The sequence below is a fragment of the Anas platyrhynchos genome, chromosome 21, assembly GCF_047663525.1.
Source record: "Anas platyrhynchos isolate ZD024472 breed Pekin duck chromosome 21, IASCAAS_PekinDuck_T2T, whole genome shotgun sequence".
In the NCBI taxonomy this organism is placed as follows: Eukaryota; Metazoa; Chordata; class Aves; order Anseriformes; family Anatidae; genus Anas; species Anas platyrhynchos.
In genome coordinates this window covers 3,928,590-3,950,773 of record NC_092607.1, presented here as the reverse complement: position 1 = coordinate 3,950,773, position 22,184 = coordinate 3,928,590, and the positions used below count along the sequence as shown (strand labels likewise).

The 22,184-nt window shown below is 39.1% G+C and overlaps 1 protein-coding gene across 18 annotated transcripts in view; it reads right to left on the bottom strand.

The window, feature by feature from the left end:
- SULF2 (sulfatase 2) overlaps positions 1-22,184 on the bottom strand; it is a 165,214-nt gene that overhangs the window by 4,519 nt on the left and 138,511 nt on the right. For all 18 annotated transcript variants that reach the window (XM_038166038.2, XM_027473333.3, XM_027473337.3 and 15 more), the window contains 8 exons: positions 14,475-14,682; positions 8,107-8,350; positions 6,263-6,359; positions 5,060-5,154; positions 2,434-2,493; positions 1,848-2,017; positions 1,187-1,329; positions 846-969 (listed from right to left, as the gene is read on the bottom strand). In XM_038166038.2, coding sequence (XP_038021966.1) covers positions 846-969; positions 1,187-1,329; positions 1,848-2,017; positions 2,434-2,493; positions 5,060-5,154; positions 6,263-6,359; positions 8,107-8,350; positions 14,475-14,682 — 1,141 coding nt within the window. The remainder of the gene's footprint in view (positions 1-845; positions 970-1,186; positions 1,330-1,847; positions 2,018-2,433; positions 2,494-5,059; positions 5,155-6,262; positions 6,360-8,106; positions 8,351-14,474; positions 14,683-22,184) is intronic.

Here is a 22,184-nt window from a genome sequence, read left to right as displayed (position 1 = left end):
TGTGAAGGCATAGTTAGAAGAGCACATCTTTTGGTAATGTAATGCATTCCTCAATGCATTCCTCAATGCATCTCCTTCCTTGATCTGCTGTTATTTTACAAGTACCTTGCACCAACAGGGGAAAATCAATCAGCTTAAGCATTAGCCTCCTTTTTTTGAGGTTAAAGTTATTTTTAAGCTAGTTTAATAAGTCTGCATGGACTGCATTGTGTATAAAAGAAATAGTCCTAAAAATTATGCCTTCATGGAATGCTGTACCACAACTGCTAGACCAGTTGTCCAGAGGGGTTGTGCAGTCTCTATTCTTGGAGGTTTTCAAGATCCAAATGCATAAAGCCCTGAGTAACATGGTCTGACCTCAAATCTGACCTTATAGTGAGCACGAGGTTAGACCAGATGAACTCCACAAGTCCCTTCCAGCTTGACTTATCCCAAGAGCCTACAAACTCAGAACCAGCTATTAGGTATTTGTTTGTTCTTTCATTACTTTTCTTCCTTCCTCATCTCTTCCAGTCACAGAATCATAGAACGGCTTAGGCTGGAGGGACCTTAAAAATGACCTAGTTCCAACCCCCCTGCCATACGCAGGGATGCTCTTCCTGCATTTCAGCTGCTGCATATTAAGTATCCAAGTCTTACTATGTAGCTGTGAGTTTCTGGAAACATTACATAAAACAAACTGAACAAACAATACAAGAATTTGAGCGTGCAATCATCAGCCACAGCAGAGCATTACTAGTGTAAATCAATTCTAAAATCATTTTTTGGCTGATGAATTTCATGTTAGTGAACAAGAGATTCATTTCTTTTGGGTAGTTTCTGAGTGTAATAGCAGAAGCACTTACCCAGATCCATATTCCTAGTTCTTGGATTGCATTGTTTATACCCTTTGCAGCTTCTTAGTTCCATCAGCTGGATGTGCAGTTGATTGAGAACTTCTCTATCTAGCGTGTTCACTGCGTTAATTAGCTGCAATACAGATAGGTTCATTTTAGAGAATAGGTATTCCTCTGTAGGTTGGTAACTTCCACATATGGAGTATCTGTGGTTTACTTCCAACAAGCGAGAAGCCAAATCATTTTATGTTAATAGTTGCATCTATTTTTTGTACCAATACTGCAGTATTTCAATGCATCATTGGTAAAGAACACTGATACATTTCCAGAGCTGTACTATGATGAGGTACCTGATATGGATCAGTGTTGAGATCAAAATACTCCAAAAAGCCAGTAGCAAATTCGCAAAACAGAAAGTTGTGAGTCTCGTTGATTGTCCTCAAGCACCAGTATGTGTTGTTGTTGGCACTGGTACAAGCACAGAAAGGACCCACTGCAAAGAAAAGCATCATGAAGACTTAAGATACATGCTGCTGGTTTTAGGCACTTCTTATTTTACTACTTTTTTGTTCATGGTACTACTTTATTCATAAACAGTCATTCTGTCATTCCTGAGCTCTAAAGCAGAGAATGCATTTCCAGCATAACGTTCTATGCTTACCTAGCCCCCACAAAACATCTAACTTGAGTAGTGTCTCAGCTAGTTGTTTTTCCCTTGCTGGTTGGGAAACATTCCAGCTGCTGAGATAATAATAGGATGTACTGTGTATGTACTGTGTACTGTCTGCAGTATCTCTAGGTTTTCATCTGCAGCTTTTGTTGTTTGTTTGTTTGTTTAATTTAACTCCTTTGCCTTTTGTAAGGATCACACCAACACTGAAACACAGTATGAGGAAAACTGTGTGGCTTTGGCTACTTGCCTAATCATACTGGTAGTTTCTGCTAACCTAGAATCATCCTAGTCGCTACACTGTACCCAGCTACCTGTTAGTTAGTTTAGAGTATTCTTACGTGTCCACAGGGGAGCAGTTTGCCAGTGCTGGTTGTCATGGGTGAAGCAGGTCAAACCAGGCATGCTGCAAGTGTCGTTATTTTTTATTCTCTTAAGCAGTTTGCGCAGTTTCTTCTTTCTCCTTTGCTCTCTAAGCAGCCACAGCCTGTCTTTCTCCTGTAGGGCTTTCCTGCACACATGAAACATTAGGGTCATGCAGACTCTGTTATACTTGAACACCTAAAAAAATGAAGCAGCTAATAAAATAAGCTGCTTTGAGGGAAAGAAATAATCGGTATTTTAAAAATAAATGGCTTTTCTTCCAAATAGTTCTGGATCTCCAAAGCTCTTTGCAATTCCATGGTACTAGGGAAAAAAATGGAGCCAAAGGGGTTTAATGGGCTTGCTTGAAGTCTTTGATGTGCATTTACAAGCATTTTTTTTTACCATTGGTTTGGTTCCTTTCCCAGGTGTCTGTATGTTTATTCTTTTTAGCACAGGATAAGTGAAATTACTTCTTTTGCTTAGTTTTTAACACGTGTACTTGGACCAAATATTAGGATCTTTGCATTTTCTCTTCCAAAGGAACAGGCCTTCTTCACTTACTTGAAAGGATGAAGATTAGATCCCTTGTGCCTCAGTTTGCTTTTGTGTTTTGAATGGTAACTGGAAAATAAAAATAATTGTTGATGAACAGCAGAGACAATTATACCTGTTCATACCGTATTTTCACCCTGAATTCGAAGTGTATTTAATCCAGTATCACTTCTCCCTTCAATTTGTTCACTCAAGGTAGGTGGTGAACACAAAACAGCCTTGCTAGACTGGGTCAGGCACTTCTTGTGCCTCTCGTTTTCCTTCGATCATTTGTACATAGTGACACCTGGTGCTCTGCTGCTGTATTGCACTATATATCTACAGATGATTGCAGTTGCAATTTTCAATTTTAGTCATCATTACTTCCTGTTTCCCTACATGGGGCAGATAAAATCAGTAGATTTATAATTGAATTACAAGATTTCTTCAACAGAGTATTCATTAATTTTTCAGAGGATATGATGACAGGCTCATATCACCTTCCTGCTGTTTTCCAAACAAAATAATTTAAGCATCACTTGTACCTCATAGAGTTTCTTTTCCCCCCTCCACTATTACTAGCTAGTAGTTCCAGGAAAACCAAAACGGGGTGGGACTGTCCAAGCAGTAGTATTGTCTAATGTATTCTGAGATATGTAGGGTGGAAGTTGACATATACATTCTAATTGGGTAGCTCTACTATTTTGACTCTGTCTCCAGAGCTCTTCCTAGATTTTGCAGAGGTTTCCTTTTTTTGTAGTTTGAAAAGTTGATAAAAAAGGCAAAATAGTCTTAGGCAAGGGCAATTTTTTCCTGATTAATACAGTTCACTGTACTTACTAACCACACAAATAAACAAAGACAAAATTAAGTTCAGTAAGTGCTATTTATCTAATTGTCAGACTTAAATTCCCTTTGAAACAAAACACATCTTTTAAATTACAAATGCTAATGTAAATTTAATACTTATAGCAAATTAACAAAATAAAATTATTAAAGAACTATCTATCTTCAATTCAGTCAACTTTTTTCTCTAGCATAGATACTGTGCATATCATTAACTAGTCTGAAATGCTACGCTCAATGCAATTCTGCAAACATATAACTCGGATTATTACCATCATTGATTTCTGTGGGATTATTCATCTGAATGATGCTATGCACAAACAGAAGTGCTTCTTATATTGGACATGACAAATGTAATGTTCTTTATGTTAACTGTAAAAATAACTTCATCTTTACAGTACGTATCAAATAAACTTGGTTGTTAACATAATACACTGCTTTCAAAACTGATAAAACAAGGTTTGGGGAAATTGCCATTTAGAATTGTATGGGTTTAATTTTAAGTACTTTATGCTGTATGTTGTATGTACGTATGGGTTGGCATAACCTAAGAAAGAGATATTCTGCTTATTTTAATGATCCGTTACTGAAGCTGTGTTGCAGAATCAACACAGGCCAGGACTATGTACCTCGTGTCTGTAAACTAATCTAGATTATGTTGTACCTCCATTATAGCAATGAGACAGAGAAGTATCATCCACATCCTCTTATAGAGGCTCCTTAATGAAAACTACTTTAGCCAAAGATGATAGCAAAGCTGCCTTATGTTTCTGAGTACAGCTTTTTTTGTTGTCGTACTGCCACTGTGGCTGCTGTACTCCTGGTAACATCTGCCTCACTGCAGCCTCAGTGATTGCTCTCTGATCACTCTGATCAAGAGCAGCTGCTCCTGGTTTCTTTAAGCATAATGCCCTTAAAAATAAGCTTATCTTTTGGTTAGCCCTGAAGTGGTCAGGCAGTTAGACTTGATGATCTTTGTAGATCTCTTCCAACTGAACTATACTATTCCATTCCATCAACTTTCTCAGGGGCAAATTCTGTTTGTGTTAACATTTAATTTTGTAAGATTTTTCTGCTGTGCTTATTTGCAGAGCAAGAACACACTCGCTCCCTAGAAGGTTTCAGATATGCTTGAACCTTCTTTCCATGTAATCAGTGAGCTGATCTCACAGCCATTTTGCAAATACATGGCTATGAGAAACCAACTATGCAGAGATCTTGATGCACAATTGCTATTTTAGTATTGCCTGTTGCATTTAAAATCCAGAAATCATATGCATCAGAGAAAAAAAAATATCTGTTGCACTAAGTCAGTGGTGGCTACAGAATTACAGTTACTCTGCACCAACAGTTAAATTCCTGCTTCTTCTACCTGGCACAGCTGCTTAATATTGCAGGAACTATATGCTATGCGATAACTCATCTGGCCTTGAAAAAAACAAATAGAAAGTCTCTCATCTGACCACCCTGTATTATGCACTATTCTTATTGAGAGATTTGTTTAACACTGTACCATACTGTCAAGCAAGTTTTCAGAAGAAAGCCTGCAGCTAAAAATATTAATTTCTAGTATGTAATAGCAACATCTTCAGTACAAGAGCATAACTTACTGGTTTAAAAGCATTTTACATGTGTCAGTTGACACAGAGGCAATTAAACTCCTGCCTGGCAGAAGGTGGGCCTAGTACTTTAGGAGGGTTGGACAGCTGCAGGAAGCATTAGACAAGAGTATAGCAGGTAGGAAACCACTTAAAACAGATTCTGATCTCTCCTGTGAAGACATAAATCAGCTACAGTACACCAAAAATACCTTATCTTGTTACAATCACACTCCTCAGGTCTCTTCTTCTTCAAATGACCTCTCACCTCCCTCAGATTTTTTATTTTATTTTGCAATGTTTCGATCTGAAAAAAGGAAACACACAGGTAAAAAAAAAATACAGCATGGTTTATTTTAACCCTCTCGAATGTATCTCCATCAAATACTTCTTTCTTGCTACCTTCTACAACTTCCTCCCCTAACAAGCATTTTCAGATTAGCTACCTTCCCAAAAGGAAACTGCACATAGGAGGGCAATTTTGGGGCACAGTTTGCCTGCTCTGATTACTGAAGGTGAAAGCAGAATGTGGCACTGGGGGGAGCAGGGTGGGAGGGTGCCATAAAGCCTTAGGCAGACAAACACTCTACTTCCACTGTGATTTTTTCCCTTCGGCATATTTGTAAAGGAGAAAGGGTACCAAAGGAAAATGAAGCCCTTAAAGGTTTGGCCTGTTAGGAGCCTGAGAAGGGGATGGAGATGGAGTGTTCTGAAGTCCCCTCTTCAGAGATTCTGGAAGAGAAAAGCAGTAAGTCTCCATCCTTTTACATGGCAGTCTAGTAACATCTGGCCACATGGGATGTATGTTAGCAGTTAATTTAATTGTGCCACCTGCATGGTTTATTTTTAACCACCTTCAGTAACTGAAACTCCTGCTTTTGTTCAATGTAGCTCATGCACAGCATAGCCCGCTCAGATGGGTATTCCAGGCTTCCACTTCAATTCTTTACACAGCAGAAAAAGTGAAGTCATGTAGTGTGAACAAAGAATTCGCTGTGCAACTACGATCAGACAACACTGACCTAATAGAAGTCCATGGCTGCATAGCAAGTGGACAAAGATTTCACGAAAAATACACAAAGAATCCAGCCCAGTGATCCTAAAGCAGGAATACAACAGGACAGAAGTGAGACTTACAAGTCTCTCTCATTTATCTCATAAGGCTTATGTCATTTCTCAGTTCTTTAAGGTGTATTTCTCTCCTCCACTTACGATCTTGTCTTCACAAACTTGTAGCAACTTAATTATCTATGAAATCTCTATTCTGAAATCAACCACTAAGTTCAAAAGGTTCCAGGGAAGAACAAAGACACCCAGAGGCAGACAGACACAAACACAGTCAGCATGATCCTATCAGCCCACAGGAAACCAGGCCAAAGACAAGCTGAAAATACATGACTGGTAACATCACTCACTTCATGGTCAATATGAAGTTTATGGTCCTTCCAAGCTTGCAGTGACCTGTACAGATCTGTGTCACACTGAACGGTGTCATTCTCCAGGATATAGCACCTGGCCATAGAAAAAACAATGTTTATTATAGTAGATAAACATACAATGCAAACAGCTTTTGCTGCGCTGTTTTAATAGCACAACTCCAGGACACATGAGAAGCCAGATTGGAAATAAAAAAAATAATTCAAGGACAATGCTCCTATCAAGAGAACCTGTTGACTGTTTCATTTCTATATGCAAATTGTGCTGCACAGTTCTTATTTATGCATTAGGCTGTCTACATAAATAATCTCTACTAACTAGCAAGTACCGAAAGCACTACTCGGAAGCAATTTCCCTATGCATAATTAAGTAACATACAGGGGTAGAGGCAGGGAGAAAGCTTCTTTATAAGATGTATTAGAATACTACAAAGAAAAAAATGATTTTCTACAAAAGGGATAAACTTTTTCAAATACAGCTCCCTGACTTCAAAGGCAAAATACCCTCTGACAACTTTAAGTGCTCATGTTCCAGTAACTTCTCATGAAGTCCAGTATTTAAAATTAAAAAAAAAAAAAAAAGGAAAAAAAAAAAAGACAAATGCTCAACAAGTTTATTAGGGGTCAATAAATACCATGGAGTTATTTTTGAATGATTATTTATTAAATTAAACCTGTTTTTTTTTTTCATTATTCCTCTGTTTTCTTTAAAGCGCCTCACGCATGTTATCCCACTGCCTTCTTTTCTGTAGGTGTTCCTGGGGACTCCTCATGAATTACGCACAACCTTCCTGACAGTTCCTGGTACGGGGCTGGGATTCACCCAGTAAAGCAGCACAGATCAATTTAACATGTCCCAGAAAAAAGGAACAAATAGTGATTTATGGCTCCTGAACATTCAAAAAAGCTGAGGAAGGAGGGCAGAACTCTGCTGATGTCAACCTTCCTGTTTCCTCATATTAGCAAATCTCTAACCCTGTAAACTGAAGTCAAATGGAAACCACAGATTTCAACAGCAGCTATCTGGTTCATGCATATTTGCATGAGCTAGTCATTAAACAATTTAATTCACATAATCCATAGTGATTGATGGATTTTCTCATAATTCACAAGTAGAAAGGGTGACAAAACACTGAAGTAAGTACAGTTGAAGATACATCACCAGACCCTGGATCTGCACACTGAGAAACCTTAAACTATTACAGTCTCTTTAGAACGCAGACAATTCCCTCACCTCTCTCTCCAATGTTCCATTCCCCAATACTCCTGGTCTATCTAACCTCCTCCATAACATAGATTTTCCTTTCCTAGCACTGGGTACAAGCAGCTCTGTGATGCTGCTGCTTCCTTTGGGACTGATTTTGTATTTGAAATACAAAGCAACCAATGGCATGTTGAAACTGGGTCATATTCCAGTTGGAGTATGGAGTATTTTGATCTTCAGACAGGCCAGGTTACCTGCTGCACGCTGAGATTTACATGGGTAGAGTCTTCCCTGGTTTCAGATAGGTGTACACACCAACACTGCAAACAGTTTCACTTGTCCTTACTGGAAATGTGTACTTATCGGTGATTACTGTCTCCAAAGCGTAGAAGACATACAAGCACCTCTGTGGTTCTTCAGTAGCTTTCATGCCCCTTTGTGCATGATGACAAAATTAAAACAAAACTGAAAGGTGTGTACAAATGAGAATAAGAAGTTCAGTGAAGTCAGATGGTAGCCAAAAGGGACACAATATGCTTATCAAAAGGTAACGCACCCATTTATGTAAAGCAGCCACTCAAGCAGCAAAAGTTTATAGAAACATACAGTATTTACTCACCTGTGAGTAACTTTTATTAGATTAGGGGCTGTATATTCTGCAATGCCACCAGTGCCACTGTATTCTGCCATGTCTTTATCTTCCTCCTCAGGAGGAATAGCCCTCTGCATCTTGTGTCGCTTGGTGATGTTTCTTGGTAAGACAGGTTGGTATCCGTCCTCTAAACCCAAGTTATAAATGGCTCCATTCAGCTCAACAGATACAGAGCGGATAGAACGATTCCGGACATAGCTCGGTTTGTATTCTGCACAGAAAAGGGAGTAAAAGGATTAAGACGGGGAGAAACAGCAGGTTACACTTTGGTTCTCTGTGGTTCTTGGCAAACAACAGCCCCTAACGTGACATTTGGAATTCACTCAATGACAACTGCTGTTTGTTGCAGTGCTGCCATGTCATTACCTGCTGGGAACCTTAAAGTCTGAGAGAGAGGGATAGAGTGCAAATGCACAAGGATGGCAGAGGGGAAAGAGAAAGTACTTGTACAGTCATGACTCAGAGTGAACAACTTTCAAAGAAACTCTAAAAGAAGCTCTTCCCCCAAGAGCCACTAGATGGCAGTAACACTTTAAAAAATAATTCTGAAATTTAAAGACAGTAGGGTCTCAGGTCATCCTTGCGGATTAGTTCTCAACTACATTCTGTCATCTACTGTAAAACATTCCAGTGCCGGTATTCCTGCAACACTTCTCAGAAGTCATCCCGAATTTCAACAGGGAGTACTCGAGTATTCAGCCTGAACTTCTCAACTCCATACTCTTTTTTTTTTTTTCAATACAAGATTTTAATGGGAGGGATTAATATTTGAATCTTTACTTTTATCCACATTTAATTATTTTCTTTGCAATTATTTTCCTCATGTGCAGGCCAGACAGAAAGTTTCTACAAAAAGCACTACCCTCCAGTGCTATGCATGCCCTCAGAGTTTGCCTCTGTGTTTGCAGCCCAAAGACAGAATGAAACATTCGCTATGAATCTGCACTGCACAGTATGAGATCCCAGTGATTTGCCATTGCTGCTTTCCAAAGTTCTCTCTCCTGACCCAAATCCCAATTCCTCTTCAGTTTTGTCTAAAGTGACATGAATATCTCCTAGCTATGGAGTATGAATCCATATCTAAACTTCCCTACTGTACAGTAGGGCTCACACCTCTGACTATTTCCTGCTCACTGCAGTGACCGCTCAGTCACTCATGTTAAGCAGAATTATTTCACTCCTGGAGAAAAAAGCATGACCAAAGTACCATAGCTCCAGACTCCTGGCTGTGTATATGTGCTTTGGAGTCACCCAAGATGTTGCTGGAACCAAGCAAGCCTCTTAGTTCCTCTGGTCACCTCTCCTTCACCCTGAGCTGAAGCACAGCACTTTTCACTAGAACAGGACCTCCTGCTGCAACCTGGTAAGGGAAAACTCATCCAGTGTGCCACATGAGAAGACCAACACTTCTCGTTACCTCAAGATCCACAGAAGAGCCAACTTTATCTCAGGGATAAACTCCACTGCAAAAACAAGCAGTGAAGAAAAGAAATGGGAGGTAGAACAACCAAATTTGACAAAAGAAATATTCACAGCAATTGGCATGCATTGGCATTAACACAGACTGACTTCTTTCAAGAAGCTTACATGAATTCTAACTGGATTACAAAGTCTCAAAGGCCATTTTGTAGACTGTGGGAAGAGAAACAAACATCCCCTCCCACCTGAAACTGGTCCAAGCCCTAAATTCACATCAGTGCCACACACAGAAAGCAGGATACCAGCTGAATTGTCTGTTTTAGCCCATTTTTCACCTGTGGCTCAAAGTTTATAGCTGATATTAAGCCAGGTTAGTCACAGCTGAGAAAAAAATAAATTTTAAAAAAGCAACAAAAAGACCAACTGTATTTCAGGCACCCATTCAGGAAATGTTTGAATAAATGAGAAGGAAACTCCCATCTTTTTAAAAGTAGGAGGAAGTTCCAAAAAGCTACACCCTAACAATTATATTCAAAGTGTAAACTCCCATTTCTTTAATTGTTCCCTCATTTCATCTTGTTAAGCTCAGCCAACTAACAATTTACCTTCCTTCCAAGTCCAATATACCAAGCTAGCATGTTGGTCCTCAACAGACAACTGCAGGGAACTGCCGTCTCCACACGCCCCTGAAGAATTCGAAGCCAGGAGCTGCTCCTCCCTTGCAGCCTGTCCTAATCCAGCCTTATAAAGAACAAATTGGTCTGGAGAGAGACAGCTCATGAAGGCCTTGCATTATTACAGCATGCTATTCACAGTGCTGACTCAATGCTGTGAGTAGTACCAAACTCCATCATTTTCAGAGGAAGTGGTTAAAATATTTAGTAAGCTCAATATTCATCTGTAGGCACAAATACCAGTGTCTAATTACTTGATCCTCCCTCGGGCTTCAGTTTTACTTTCCAATTCTTATACCTGTATATACAACCCACACAGGATTTAGGGCTGTTAAATATTTTGCCCAAAATAATTATTCTCCTTTTTTGAATTATTAAAGATTGGCCCTGGTAAGTTGAGTCCCTGTGCCTCTTCTCCTCCGCCACTGCTAAGAAATTACATCCTCTAAATTAAATCTGGATATAGAGTCCAGAGAAATTTCAGCATGAGAAAGCTAACGAGTTTTCAATGCCACACTCATCCTGCCTCAGCTCCCTGGATCACTTTACAGGCACGCGTGGCTTCACTCTAGCCTGACAGGGACAGGCACTGTTACAGTCCAGAGTTCCCCCAGATGGTCTAGGGACTCAAATACTTGCATTTTTACAACTACTTGGTGACATCTCAGGTTTCAACACCGTCTAGAGCAAGCACGAACTGCAGTATCTGAGATTATTATTCAACTGAATAAAGTGAGGTAATGCTGTATTATAAAACCATAAGCTTCGTATCTGACATAAACATGCCCAGCCTTCAGGTTTGTATTTAACTCTCCTCACGTCCTCATCACTCAAGCTTTATTACTTATTTTGCTGCTGCCAAAACCATGATTTAACACTGAGATCATTTGAAAACAATCTCAGGGATAGCTGAGAAGACCGTGACCAACTGTATCTACTGCTTAGCCGTTTCTTCTAAGCAGGAATGTGACTGCTCAGCAGGGCCATTAGCAGAAGACAGAGAACTCCTGGGCCTTCCTGTCATCATTTATTCCAGGTAGGTGTTTTGCGTCTGATGCATTGTCCAGCATCATGACGATGATGGAATAAACCAGCATGCAGGAACTCTGCATATGAACAGTGGGCCATGAGGAACCAGCACCAGCCACCTCAATTTTGTTATATTCCCCAGTAATGTCTCTGTATTTTCTCAGAGTCCTGTAGAGAAGCAGCACTTTTTCTATAAGACCAAAGTAAAATTAGGCACTTTGAAGTCAAATTTTTGAAAATATCTCAAGCGTCTAGTAATACAGATAAAGGATTAGAGGAGGATTTTCTTGATCATTAGGTAACTAGAAATTTCTAGAAATCTTATTTTGATTCTGTTTTCTTGGATATTTCAAAGAGGAGAAAAAAAAAAACACAAAACAACCTCCAAAAATTTCCATACACCCAGTTTCTCACAACTGCCATTAAAAATCATACTTCAAATGCATTATCTTTAAAGTACTTGATGTTTGGGTATTTTTTTTTTTATAACAAAGAAGGCCATTTTGCTACAGTATTGAAACTACTTCAAAAGAAAAACAAATTACATGAGAATTGGAATAAAAACGTACTAGCTTCTTTGTACACACTCTGTACACAAATCTGTGTGGCCTATCATCATTTCTCTACATGCAGCTTAATAACTCCTTTAATCATATGCACTTGTTTGTCACAGGAGGAAGAGATGAAATCCACAGCAAGAAAAACATAATAGACAACAAACAACCGAAGATTTTAAGAGCTCATTATTACTTTAAATTTCCCTCCCATTGCAGAGCTTTATTTCATCATTCTTATAAAAATAAGAACACACCAATGTGTGTTCTTATGAAAACAGAGGACACTGCAATGCAGAACAGGTAACAGCTTTGCAGGTGAGCTGTGTACTTACTTGTTCAGGGCCCAAAAGGCATGCAGATGGCATGACACTGTTTTGCAATTAATTTACTCAATTTAGGAAACATTCTTGCCTCTTAAATGTAATGGTGTACATGACAACGGATCTAGACCATGCCTACATTAGAAAGCAATTATTTTATCAAAACATTTGGTGCTTTGGCCCCTCTATCAGCAATTTAGTCTGGTCTTCTAGACCATGCATTCACCATGCACTGCTGGGTTGAATCTTTGTGAAAGACCAATCCTCCTATCACCATTGGGGTTTGCAACACTCTTGATGCGCCCCAGAAGCAGGACATCCAATTTAGTTTTCTGCAAACAACTGCAGTATGTCAAAATTGCTCTGCAAATCCACCTCTACTGGTCACGATAGGAGGGAGTGATCAGGGTGTTCCTTTCAAAAGCTTCAGCATTGCTATGAACTAAATCATTAGTGTGGACCTGACACTGACATAGTCCAGTTAGAAACTTCCTTTTTCTGTATAGCTGTTGTTCAGTCTTACGGATACCATTTGCAGGCATTCAAGTAGCACTGATCCCACGGACTCTTCAAACTCTAAGTAGTAGACCCCAAAGATGCCCTCAGAACTGTACAACCCAGCACAGACTGCACTTTATCCCATCTCATGAAACAGGTCATAGAAATCCACATGCACATCAGCAGTACCCAGGTCATCATTTACAATCCAGTGAACCAGCTTTCTAAGTAAACTGTTCAGAAAACCCTTCGCATGTTATCTTGATTTGTATTGCTTTGTGCTCATTTATTTTTGGTGTGTGATTTATTAGATAAGTGCATGTGGAAGAATAGCCAATGTCAAACCCAGGAGTCTGTGTCCACAGATCCAAGCTTAACTCTCCCATTGTATGCCACACACTGGATGTGGGCAGAGGGAAAAATAAAGCATCCAGAGCCAATTGTTTTACTTCATATAAAAGCAATGGGAACATGACTGCCAACATCCTATCTTATGCTGCTGAAGTGTATGCCTTATGGCTCAATGAGAAGTGTGCTGAACAGTACAGCATAAACTCTACCTCTTCTGAGACAAATGTAGGGAAAAAGATGTCCCAATCCTTCAGCTGAAAGTATCTTCACAACCTTCGCTTCTTTGCCTCAACCTCTTTAATACATAAACTAACGGTAATTATACACTTAACCACCTCCTCTAGATGTTGTGAAAATTAGTTAATGTTTAGAAAGCACAACACAGATGAAAAGTACTTAAGTAAGTGTTAAGTATTATCAGATAGCATTATGTTGCCCTCATGTAAATTGTTTTCCTCTTCCCATCTAAGTGCCTTCGATCTACTCCTGTTATTTGACTCCCTGTATCTGAACTTTCTTCTCTGTGACTTCAGAAAAAGAAAAAAAAAAGATAATTGAACTGCATGTTCTAGTGTTATTTAAAGATTATCTGCTGTGCCACATGTTTAAATAGCGAGTATAGTTGAGTAATTTCATCCTGGAACCAATCATTTTTTTCAACTAAAAATTAGCTTAGTAGGTACTAATCAGCTTGCAAGGCAAATATAATGGAAGAAAATCAATTTAAACTCTCTGTTTGAAGCTTGTGCCAGGTCATTATACAGAAAGACTAATCTGCTAAATAATTAAGGCCCTGTATTTGTGGAGTGAGACGAAAGAAACATTACAAGTGAACAGTAATTCCGTGCTGCTATTTGCCTCTTTAATCTATAATTAGACTATGTACTTCAAATATAGATGTTAGTCTGACTCAGGTTTAAAACAGAGCCAGCGGAATGGGCCTTCTGAAAAAGCACCTGATCTGTGCCAAGGAAACCAGAATCAGAGTCATCCCCTTTGGATGTGATCTCTGGTTAAAAGTCAGCCCTGGCTCTGCTGACTGAGCACAAGAAAAGGATGTTAGAAGCGAGCAGCTTCTGTAGCAGCACACACATCCTTATTAAAAATAAATTACTGCAGTAACAGCCCCAAGCACTGCAGTATCTCAAAATTAGAGTACTCCCTATAACACACTGTTCATGTTTCAAGGCCTTTGCAAGGTTAAGCTACTTGCTGCTTCAGTGTGTGTACTGAATTTCCTGTTTTTGAAAGAAATAAACACAGGCCTCTATTTTGGATCAAAACACTCCTCTTCCTACACACTGAGACATTTTCATACCTGATTGTCCAGTATGCAATAAACTGCTTCATGTGCAGATACAAGCAAATATGCTTGCCTTCAATGACATCTATAGAACTCAATGTCCAAGAAAATCAGAATGGTTATGGGTGTTTGAACAGTTACCATTTTGTAAGGCAGAGACACAAGATGTAGTGGGTTCACTTACTCTTCTTGGAGAAGAGCTTCTTTCTCCGTCCGACATGGCTCAGCTTGTATTCATTCTCTTCACAATTGCAGCCTTCACTATTCCTGTTGTAATACTTGGGCAAAAGATTGGAAGTGCCTTTGCTGTTGCCTGCACCTGCCAAGTTCACCATTCCCTTGCACTTGTGTAGCTTGAGCTTCCCACTGGCATCTTCTACACACTGCCATTTCTGGAAGAAAGATTTGGTCATTAAAACTCGTCTCAACTCTGCATTGTCTAATGGCCAGCTTCAGTGATCTATCAGGGACTCCTCATTACAGTAAGCTGGGGTTCACTGTCTACCAGCAAAATACATTTCTTGTGATCTTCCATTTTTAGACAACCCAGGAACATTTTGGAACACTTATATTTGTTTCTGATTTCATTTCTTGGAGGTAGAACAATAGGAATTTGTTAACAAAATCAATACTACAGCTAAAAATACAGAGGCGTCAAGCAAAAAGGTTTATTTCCCAATTACACTTCTCTAACAAGGAGGTTCAAGTCCTACCACAGGTTTGAAGAATCCTTACCCACCTGCAAGTGAGTTTGCCAGGCTGGCAGGAATCTCTGCCAATAACAAGTCATTAAAACAGCACCAAGCTCCTGGCCTGTGTTCAATTCAGCCCCATCCCATACTCTACAAGAAAGGAAGTAACTTTACTGAGAAGTCTTCTTCTCTTTCCTAGTTCAAATGCCTGATGGTGGAATAAATTTATCCAAGTAGTGGACTCCTTTACTGTAAAGATCCGGTGTGAACTGGTTATCTGGGCTCTGTCTGCAGTCAAAGAAGAGGAACATGCACTTCCAGGGTATTACTCACTGTATCCTAAGATGGCCATATAAAAGAGAGGAGAAGAATAGAGGACTGCCCTGCCGAAGAGCCTGTTTCTCTTTACTGATTCTAACAGGGTGTGTATAACTAGATCAGTTATGGATGTCTGTGGTTAGACAAGTTTATTTCCATCTTGAAATGTTTCTCTTCATAATAGCTTTTCCCATTCAACACCCTTGGGCTTGGTTGGTAATGGTGAGCTTCACTGGATGCCTGCACAGTGATAATTGCCTCCATCTTCCACTCAACCAGGAGGAAATCTCATCTTTAATTTAATCTGATTACTTCTGGTACTCAAAAACTTGGATATAGATCCCTTTGCACTGCTGTCAGAGCCGTGCCAAGGGTAAGGAAGTTTAGCCACCTTCAATCTGGCAGAGAAGTTTTACCTGCTTCTCAGATGCAGCACAAACTAATTTTACCTACTCCTTTATTCACCAACACATTACTAGCTAAAGAACTAGGCTTTGGGACACAGTAAAAAAAAAAACATCAACAAACAAACAACAAAACAAAACAAAACAGAACAACAAAAAACAAACAAACAAAAAAAACAAAAACAAACAAACAAACATGCATCAGTTGTTACTGTGTTAGTCTGGAAAAACCTAGAGCTTTTTGCTGAGCCTTGAGAAGGATTTCTCCTTTTCCCTGTTACAAAACCCTAACTCTGTGCCTCCAGGACTCACTGGAATATTGGTAATTTTCCAAATAAAAGAACAGAAAGAAAAAGAGCAACAGTTCCCAAGCGAGATGACATTTTACAGCACCCTGCAGCTCTACAAGGAGCTTCAGTCACTTCAATTTCCATACAGAGGTGTGCCCAGGCTTGGGCAACAAAGCACTCATTTTCCATTGAAATTCGCCCTATCATTTGCATGACAGCTAAGAAAGAAAACACTATCTTCAGTGCTTTCATTATAGAGAATATAGAGAATACATAGTGCTTTCATTATAGAGTCAGAAGCGAGACACTCAGTTACAGTGGATTTATCTATATCCACAGGAGGTCTGCTTATTTAAAACGTTCAGAAGTTTATGGTATGGCCACTTATTTCCTTTGACAGTTGTATGCCGGGTCTCCTGAGCTATAATTACTTCTTAGCTGTATGTATCCTGTCCAAAAATCCTATATGATCCAAGCCTTGCACTGATGCACATAAACCTGTCTGAAGTTTCAGCACATATCATAGGAAATCAGTGACACTGACAAGCAGACATTTGAATCAGGCATCTTTGCATGGCTGCAGGATGCATTTACCTAGGTGCAGAGTAGAACAAAAAAGTCTTTGAAAAATAAATTGCTGTTTTTTCTATTACTATTTTTTATAAATGCCTAGCATTCATTGATACACAGACTGGAGTTGGAAGTTATTTTACTAGAACAAGCAACAGTTTCACAAAAAAAATGTAGAATGAGATGTAAAAATGTTTGTTGCAGCTTCCCATTACAGATATCTCAATCTTAGTTTTGAACGTATAAGCACAAACTGTATTTTTTACTCAGAAGAACTCTATGCTGTAGGTGTCTGATACATGAAAAATGAAAATTCAACAGAGGGAAAGTTGAATGCCAGTATGAGAACTACTATAAGTAAGTGCTGTGATGTGTGGCCCAAAAATATTTAAACTCTATTTCTTTCATCTCCTGTCAAGAAAGTGATGCTTATTTTCCCCCTCCAGGTGAACTGGAAGAATTCCTTTAATTCTTGGTGCCATTTAAATTTTTCCAAGGCAGCTGTATGCTGGATGGATATATCCAGTGGTTATATCTCAAGGGCTGTTGTATGCATTGGCAGGCCCACTGCTGAACAACTGCAGAGCAGAGCTATATAAATGATGTTAGAAACAAACACTGAACCCAGCTGGCAAAAAAGCCCAACGTCTCAAGCTCTATTTTTTTTTTCACAGAACAGATACAGGCATGTGTGTGAACGTGTCTGGGAGCCTACAATTTTGCCTGCTCTGCTTTTAAATACAAACACAAATTCTCTAGGCAATATCACAGCTATATCAACTGCATTAATTTCCACAGGATGCTTTCAATCTTAGGGAAAAGAGCTGTAGTTGCAAGAACTGCAAAAACCTCTGCTCAACAGTCAAGAAGCTTTAAATATTGGGAATTCTGGCATTTCAAATTGGTTTCTAGTGTGCAGCACAACCTCTTGCAGAAACCTGTGTCAACCCCTGGAAGCAAATAAAGTATTTTATAAGAGGTAATCACTTAAATAATTAAATTCCTGTATGAAGAACTCTAGGGTGCCCCAGAGATACTTTGGCTCACAGGTACAAATGATAACCATCCAGCAGCAAAATGTAATTACATATAAATAGTGGATTAACACAACCAGTCAAGTAAACAAAGTGCCCTTAGTTCACCATTTGCCTCCAACTTTTCAGGTTCTATAGCGTGTATTATCTCACAAGAGCTATATCCTCAAAGGGAACATGTGGTTTAACGTAAACTAAAACTCACTGGAAAATCCAAGCTCCGCCCCCCCCAGTCTTTATTCCAGCTCATATCAAAACCCCGAAGGGATAACCGGTCTTTCCTCCTGTAGTGCCTTGCAGAACAGCTACTCCAGCCATCAGATAAATGACTTTTGCAGTATGTCCTGAAGTTCATCAGGCTCACATTGTGCAAAACTTTCCAGACACCTCATTTAATCATTAAACCTGTTCCAGCTGGAGATTTCCCACCACCTTCAGGCAGGCCAAGTGAGCTGCTGTGCTTGTGCTTTCTGCCACCTACTGTGTTGGGCTTGTTCTAACATTTCTACCCCATCTCCTACCCTACTTCCCACTGCACAACATGTGCTACTCATTGTTACTTGTGTGCAAATCAGAAGAGCCTGAGCTATAGTTAGTGGAGAAATGAGTATTACTGAATAGAAAACTTGTACAAAGGTACACTGCAAAGGCAAAGAGAAGACAGTCTGTAACACATATTTGCCCTCCTTCAACCCAAACTGTCTGCTGTACGTATCAACAAGAGCAAATGACGACTTCAGCAACTATGAAACATGAATCTAACAGCAGCAGTTGCAGACTGACCAGATACTGTTTCCCTCTGCTAACACTATTCACCTTGAACATGCAAATGATCCATTAGTGGAAAAAGACATATTTCCTTCCATTATTTCCTTCACAGCCCCCATCACCATCAAGTGTTTTTTGCGTTACTGTGCATCACTGTCTCCTTACCAGTAGAGCAATCACAGATGTTAATTCAAAGTCATTACTTGAGGTTCCAATCAGAAATAAATAGCCATGACCTTCCTTGTTAGAATTTTCATACAATTCACTCATTTCCCGTAGTGAATCTCTCTAAATTTACATTGTTTTCTTTGGGAGAAAAGGGCTGATCACACAAATCTTGCTAAGAAAAGTTTCCAGTTGAAACATACAGCTTTCACAGCTGAGCCCTAAATCATCATGCTGTGTCTCATCAGCTCCTCTTTTTGTTAAGAGGAAGGGATTCCATTCCCTTTTACAGAGAAGTGAAAAGTGAAACTGCCTGATCAGTTAGCTGCCAGCACCGCTCCCTCCCTAACAGTTTTAGGAATATAGACTCCAGAATTCAAGATTTTTGCAGGCTAATAAAATCCTTTCTCACTGCCATCAATCCCATAGAAACATTTCAGCAACATCCATTTTCAGTTTACATACATATTTCTGAACCCCATCCTTGCTGCCCCATTGGATGGGGAGCTAGAAATAAACTGCTATAATGGCTGGAAATAGACTAATTTCCAGTCTAAATTGATCTATGAGTCGTTAGGATACATTTTTTCTTGTATGAAACAGTACAGTTTAGTTTAGTCGGCTCTTTTTCTTTGCTGTGCTTTGCTCCTTGTGTTATTTTTTACTGAGCTAATCCAAACAATACAGCAAATTCCGTAGATGCAAGCCCCCTCTCTACCAGAGGCAATTCTGCTGCTTTTGTGCAGCTTGTCCTATAGCTCAGGTGTTACAAGTTTCAGGAAACAGTCTGACCTGAATTTCCAATTGTTTTTCTCATACACATTACTATTCCTCTGTTCTTGTCGACTGAGATAATTAGCTTGTGCCTCTTGTATAGTATCTCTTAGATCCATGCCGACAGATGCCTCCCTCCTCTGCTATTTTTCTGAATATGCCCAGTTCCTTAGCTCGTCTCCACAGGTATTATTTTCTTAATCTTTTATCAATTTATTTTTCCCATTTTATCTTCTTCCAATGTATCCATTGGCAAAGGATGAGTTTAGTTTTCTCTACTCCATTGTATCAGTATATAAACAGTACTGTCTGGTCTTTGTTGCAACTGGCCATTATTTCATTACACTGGCTCATGATTTTTGGAGATTTGGACCTCTGGGCTCTCAGCTCAATTTCAGTTGTCAAATGCTATTTATCACTCAAACCTTAAAATCACAAGATTATCAACAGAAAAGCAGGATATTTTAATGCTACAAGCTATAGCTGCAGTGAGGCAGGTGGGACAATCAGCTAGCATGCAAATGAAAAATGAGGTATTCAGCTAAACTTAATGTTACAGTTATAGAATTCACTTATTGTTACTCTAATAATTCGACTGTGGTATCAAATGGTCCCAGCTGCTGTGTTAGGTATTGAGGAAGCTAAGGAGGGTGTGCAGCCTAAGCAGCAATTAGATTAGTGGTGGAGGAAAAAAACAACACAATAGAACCACCAAGTAGGAACTGGATTTGTCTGAGGTCCCACACTGAGTCCCTAACTAAATGAAGCCAGATACCCAGCCTCCAGCTTATTGTCTTTTGAACCAAACTACTTTGCTACACACGTACTGCATATTAGAACATTATTTTTTATTTTTTATTTTATTAAATGTTAGCATTTATTTTGGCAAGCTTCTTGTATCATCCACTCCTGTAATGACAGGGAGTTTAAACGTCTTTGTTAACAAGAGATGCAAATCACTTGGATCTCTTCGACAAAAACAAGAAAAGGAACCTTTAAGTAAAATAGCCTCTGGAAATCATTACAGGCTATTTCTGGCTATTTCTTTCCTAAAGGAGGAAAACAGTTTTGTTAATTCTAATTCTTGATAAGGAATACAATCCTTGAATAACAGCCCTTAATAAATCATCGTGATTTTAATTTTCATGGTTTGTTGCCTCCTAAATGTTATCAGTCAGTGGGCTGATAAAATTTTTAATGTATGAAGTTATCAACAAGCCATTTCTTGTTGTAATCACAGATTAAGAACCAGATCCTGAAAGTTGCTGAGCACGTGCAACTCACAGTGGAATTCAGGAACTCTAAAGATCCCCTAATGAGCTATAAAAGTTATCTGGAATCTAGCTGGCTTGATATGCTTCACTGTTACCAAGAGAACCTAGGTTCTTTAGTAACCTCAGGATATCCCTGCTAGCTACAAAAGAACTAGAGAACCACAAGAGATACCACAAATTTTCTTCCCAGTTTTAGAAGAAATTCTTTATAAAATGTGACTTAGTTTCCAAGATTTGATTAATGTAAGTTCAAGCTACAGAGTCTTCAGCAAATGGAGAAAATGTAAGCTATTTTTTCCTACTGCTCCACCCTTGGCACTAGACAGCGGCTAATGATGATAACGGTGATACCACTTTATGAACTGCTGTAGGAAAGCACATATTGATCGTAACAGTTTTCATTGCTGCTATGCCATGCTATGTTGGAGAACTGAGGGGAACAATGGAGTCAGTGGAACCTTTTTTTTATGATATCTTCATGTCGCTTACAAAAGAGAATATCCCTTCTTGATCCTGGTAGAGAATGAAGCAGTCAGAAGGAAGGCTGTATATGAGACCTTTCATTTGCAGAATATCTGCAGGAAACCAAGTGCAAATCTGCATAATTTGAATTTTCTCCTGAATAAAACTGTCACATAAGAAAATTCTGTTTGTATTAGATACAAATAGTTTTGGGGAAAAGAAAGGATTTGAAAAGGAAATAATGTAAATTCAGACAGCTACTTTTCTTACTAAATTATCAGTTATTATTGTACTATACCATGTCCTGCTGAAGAAAAACTTCATATTCTTTTATATGTACAGCACAGATTCCCTGTAGCAGTCAGCAGTGTTGCAGGTATTTCGTGTTTAGCAAATGTGCATAAAGTTGGCAGATGATTTAGAGGGAGATTTTGTGCAGCTGTTGTTGGAGAATACTCTAGGAGTTGCTGCGAATACTCTATAGAGCAATGCTAGTATCATAATTGGCTTCTACAAAATCACATTAATGCAGGCCTACAGATAAAAGTGGGTCAGCTTCCACTTACCAGGCAGTTTAGAATGAAAAGCCAAACACCGCCGAAGAGAAAGATTTTGTGAGGGAGCTATTAGGTACTGGGAGAAATGTTTTTTATTTCATGTGGGAAGAAAGAACTCATCTCTCTTATATCCCTGAATATAAATCCTGAGCTGCTCTTTCACCTGAGTCTACACTCATCCTTTGTTGGATGCAAATAACTAATACAGCCCAAACTCCACAAATTGAGAAAGAGAACATGGCAACACACAGATTCCCCTTGCACTCAGGAGAATTTACATATATTTGTCTTGCAAAAAAAATCCCATATAATGGACTCTGAAACGAGGTTTTAAACAGCATGAATAGCCTCATCTCCATGATCCTGGTGCTCTCTTATCAAAATGATTATAGGTCAAGAAGGGTGACTGAGATTTGCAAAGGAAGAGCATTTTGTAGTGATAGAACTGGTATTCACAAATTTGCACAGGGAATTTCAAACTCTTCATATCACATTCAAAGCTTTCCTTACTTTTCCCTTACTCGTAACTATGCCCTTGTTCCTTACTACTCATTCCTCTCCTGAGTCTTTGTCCTCTGTTTGTGTT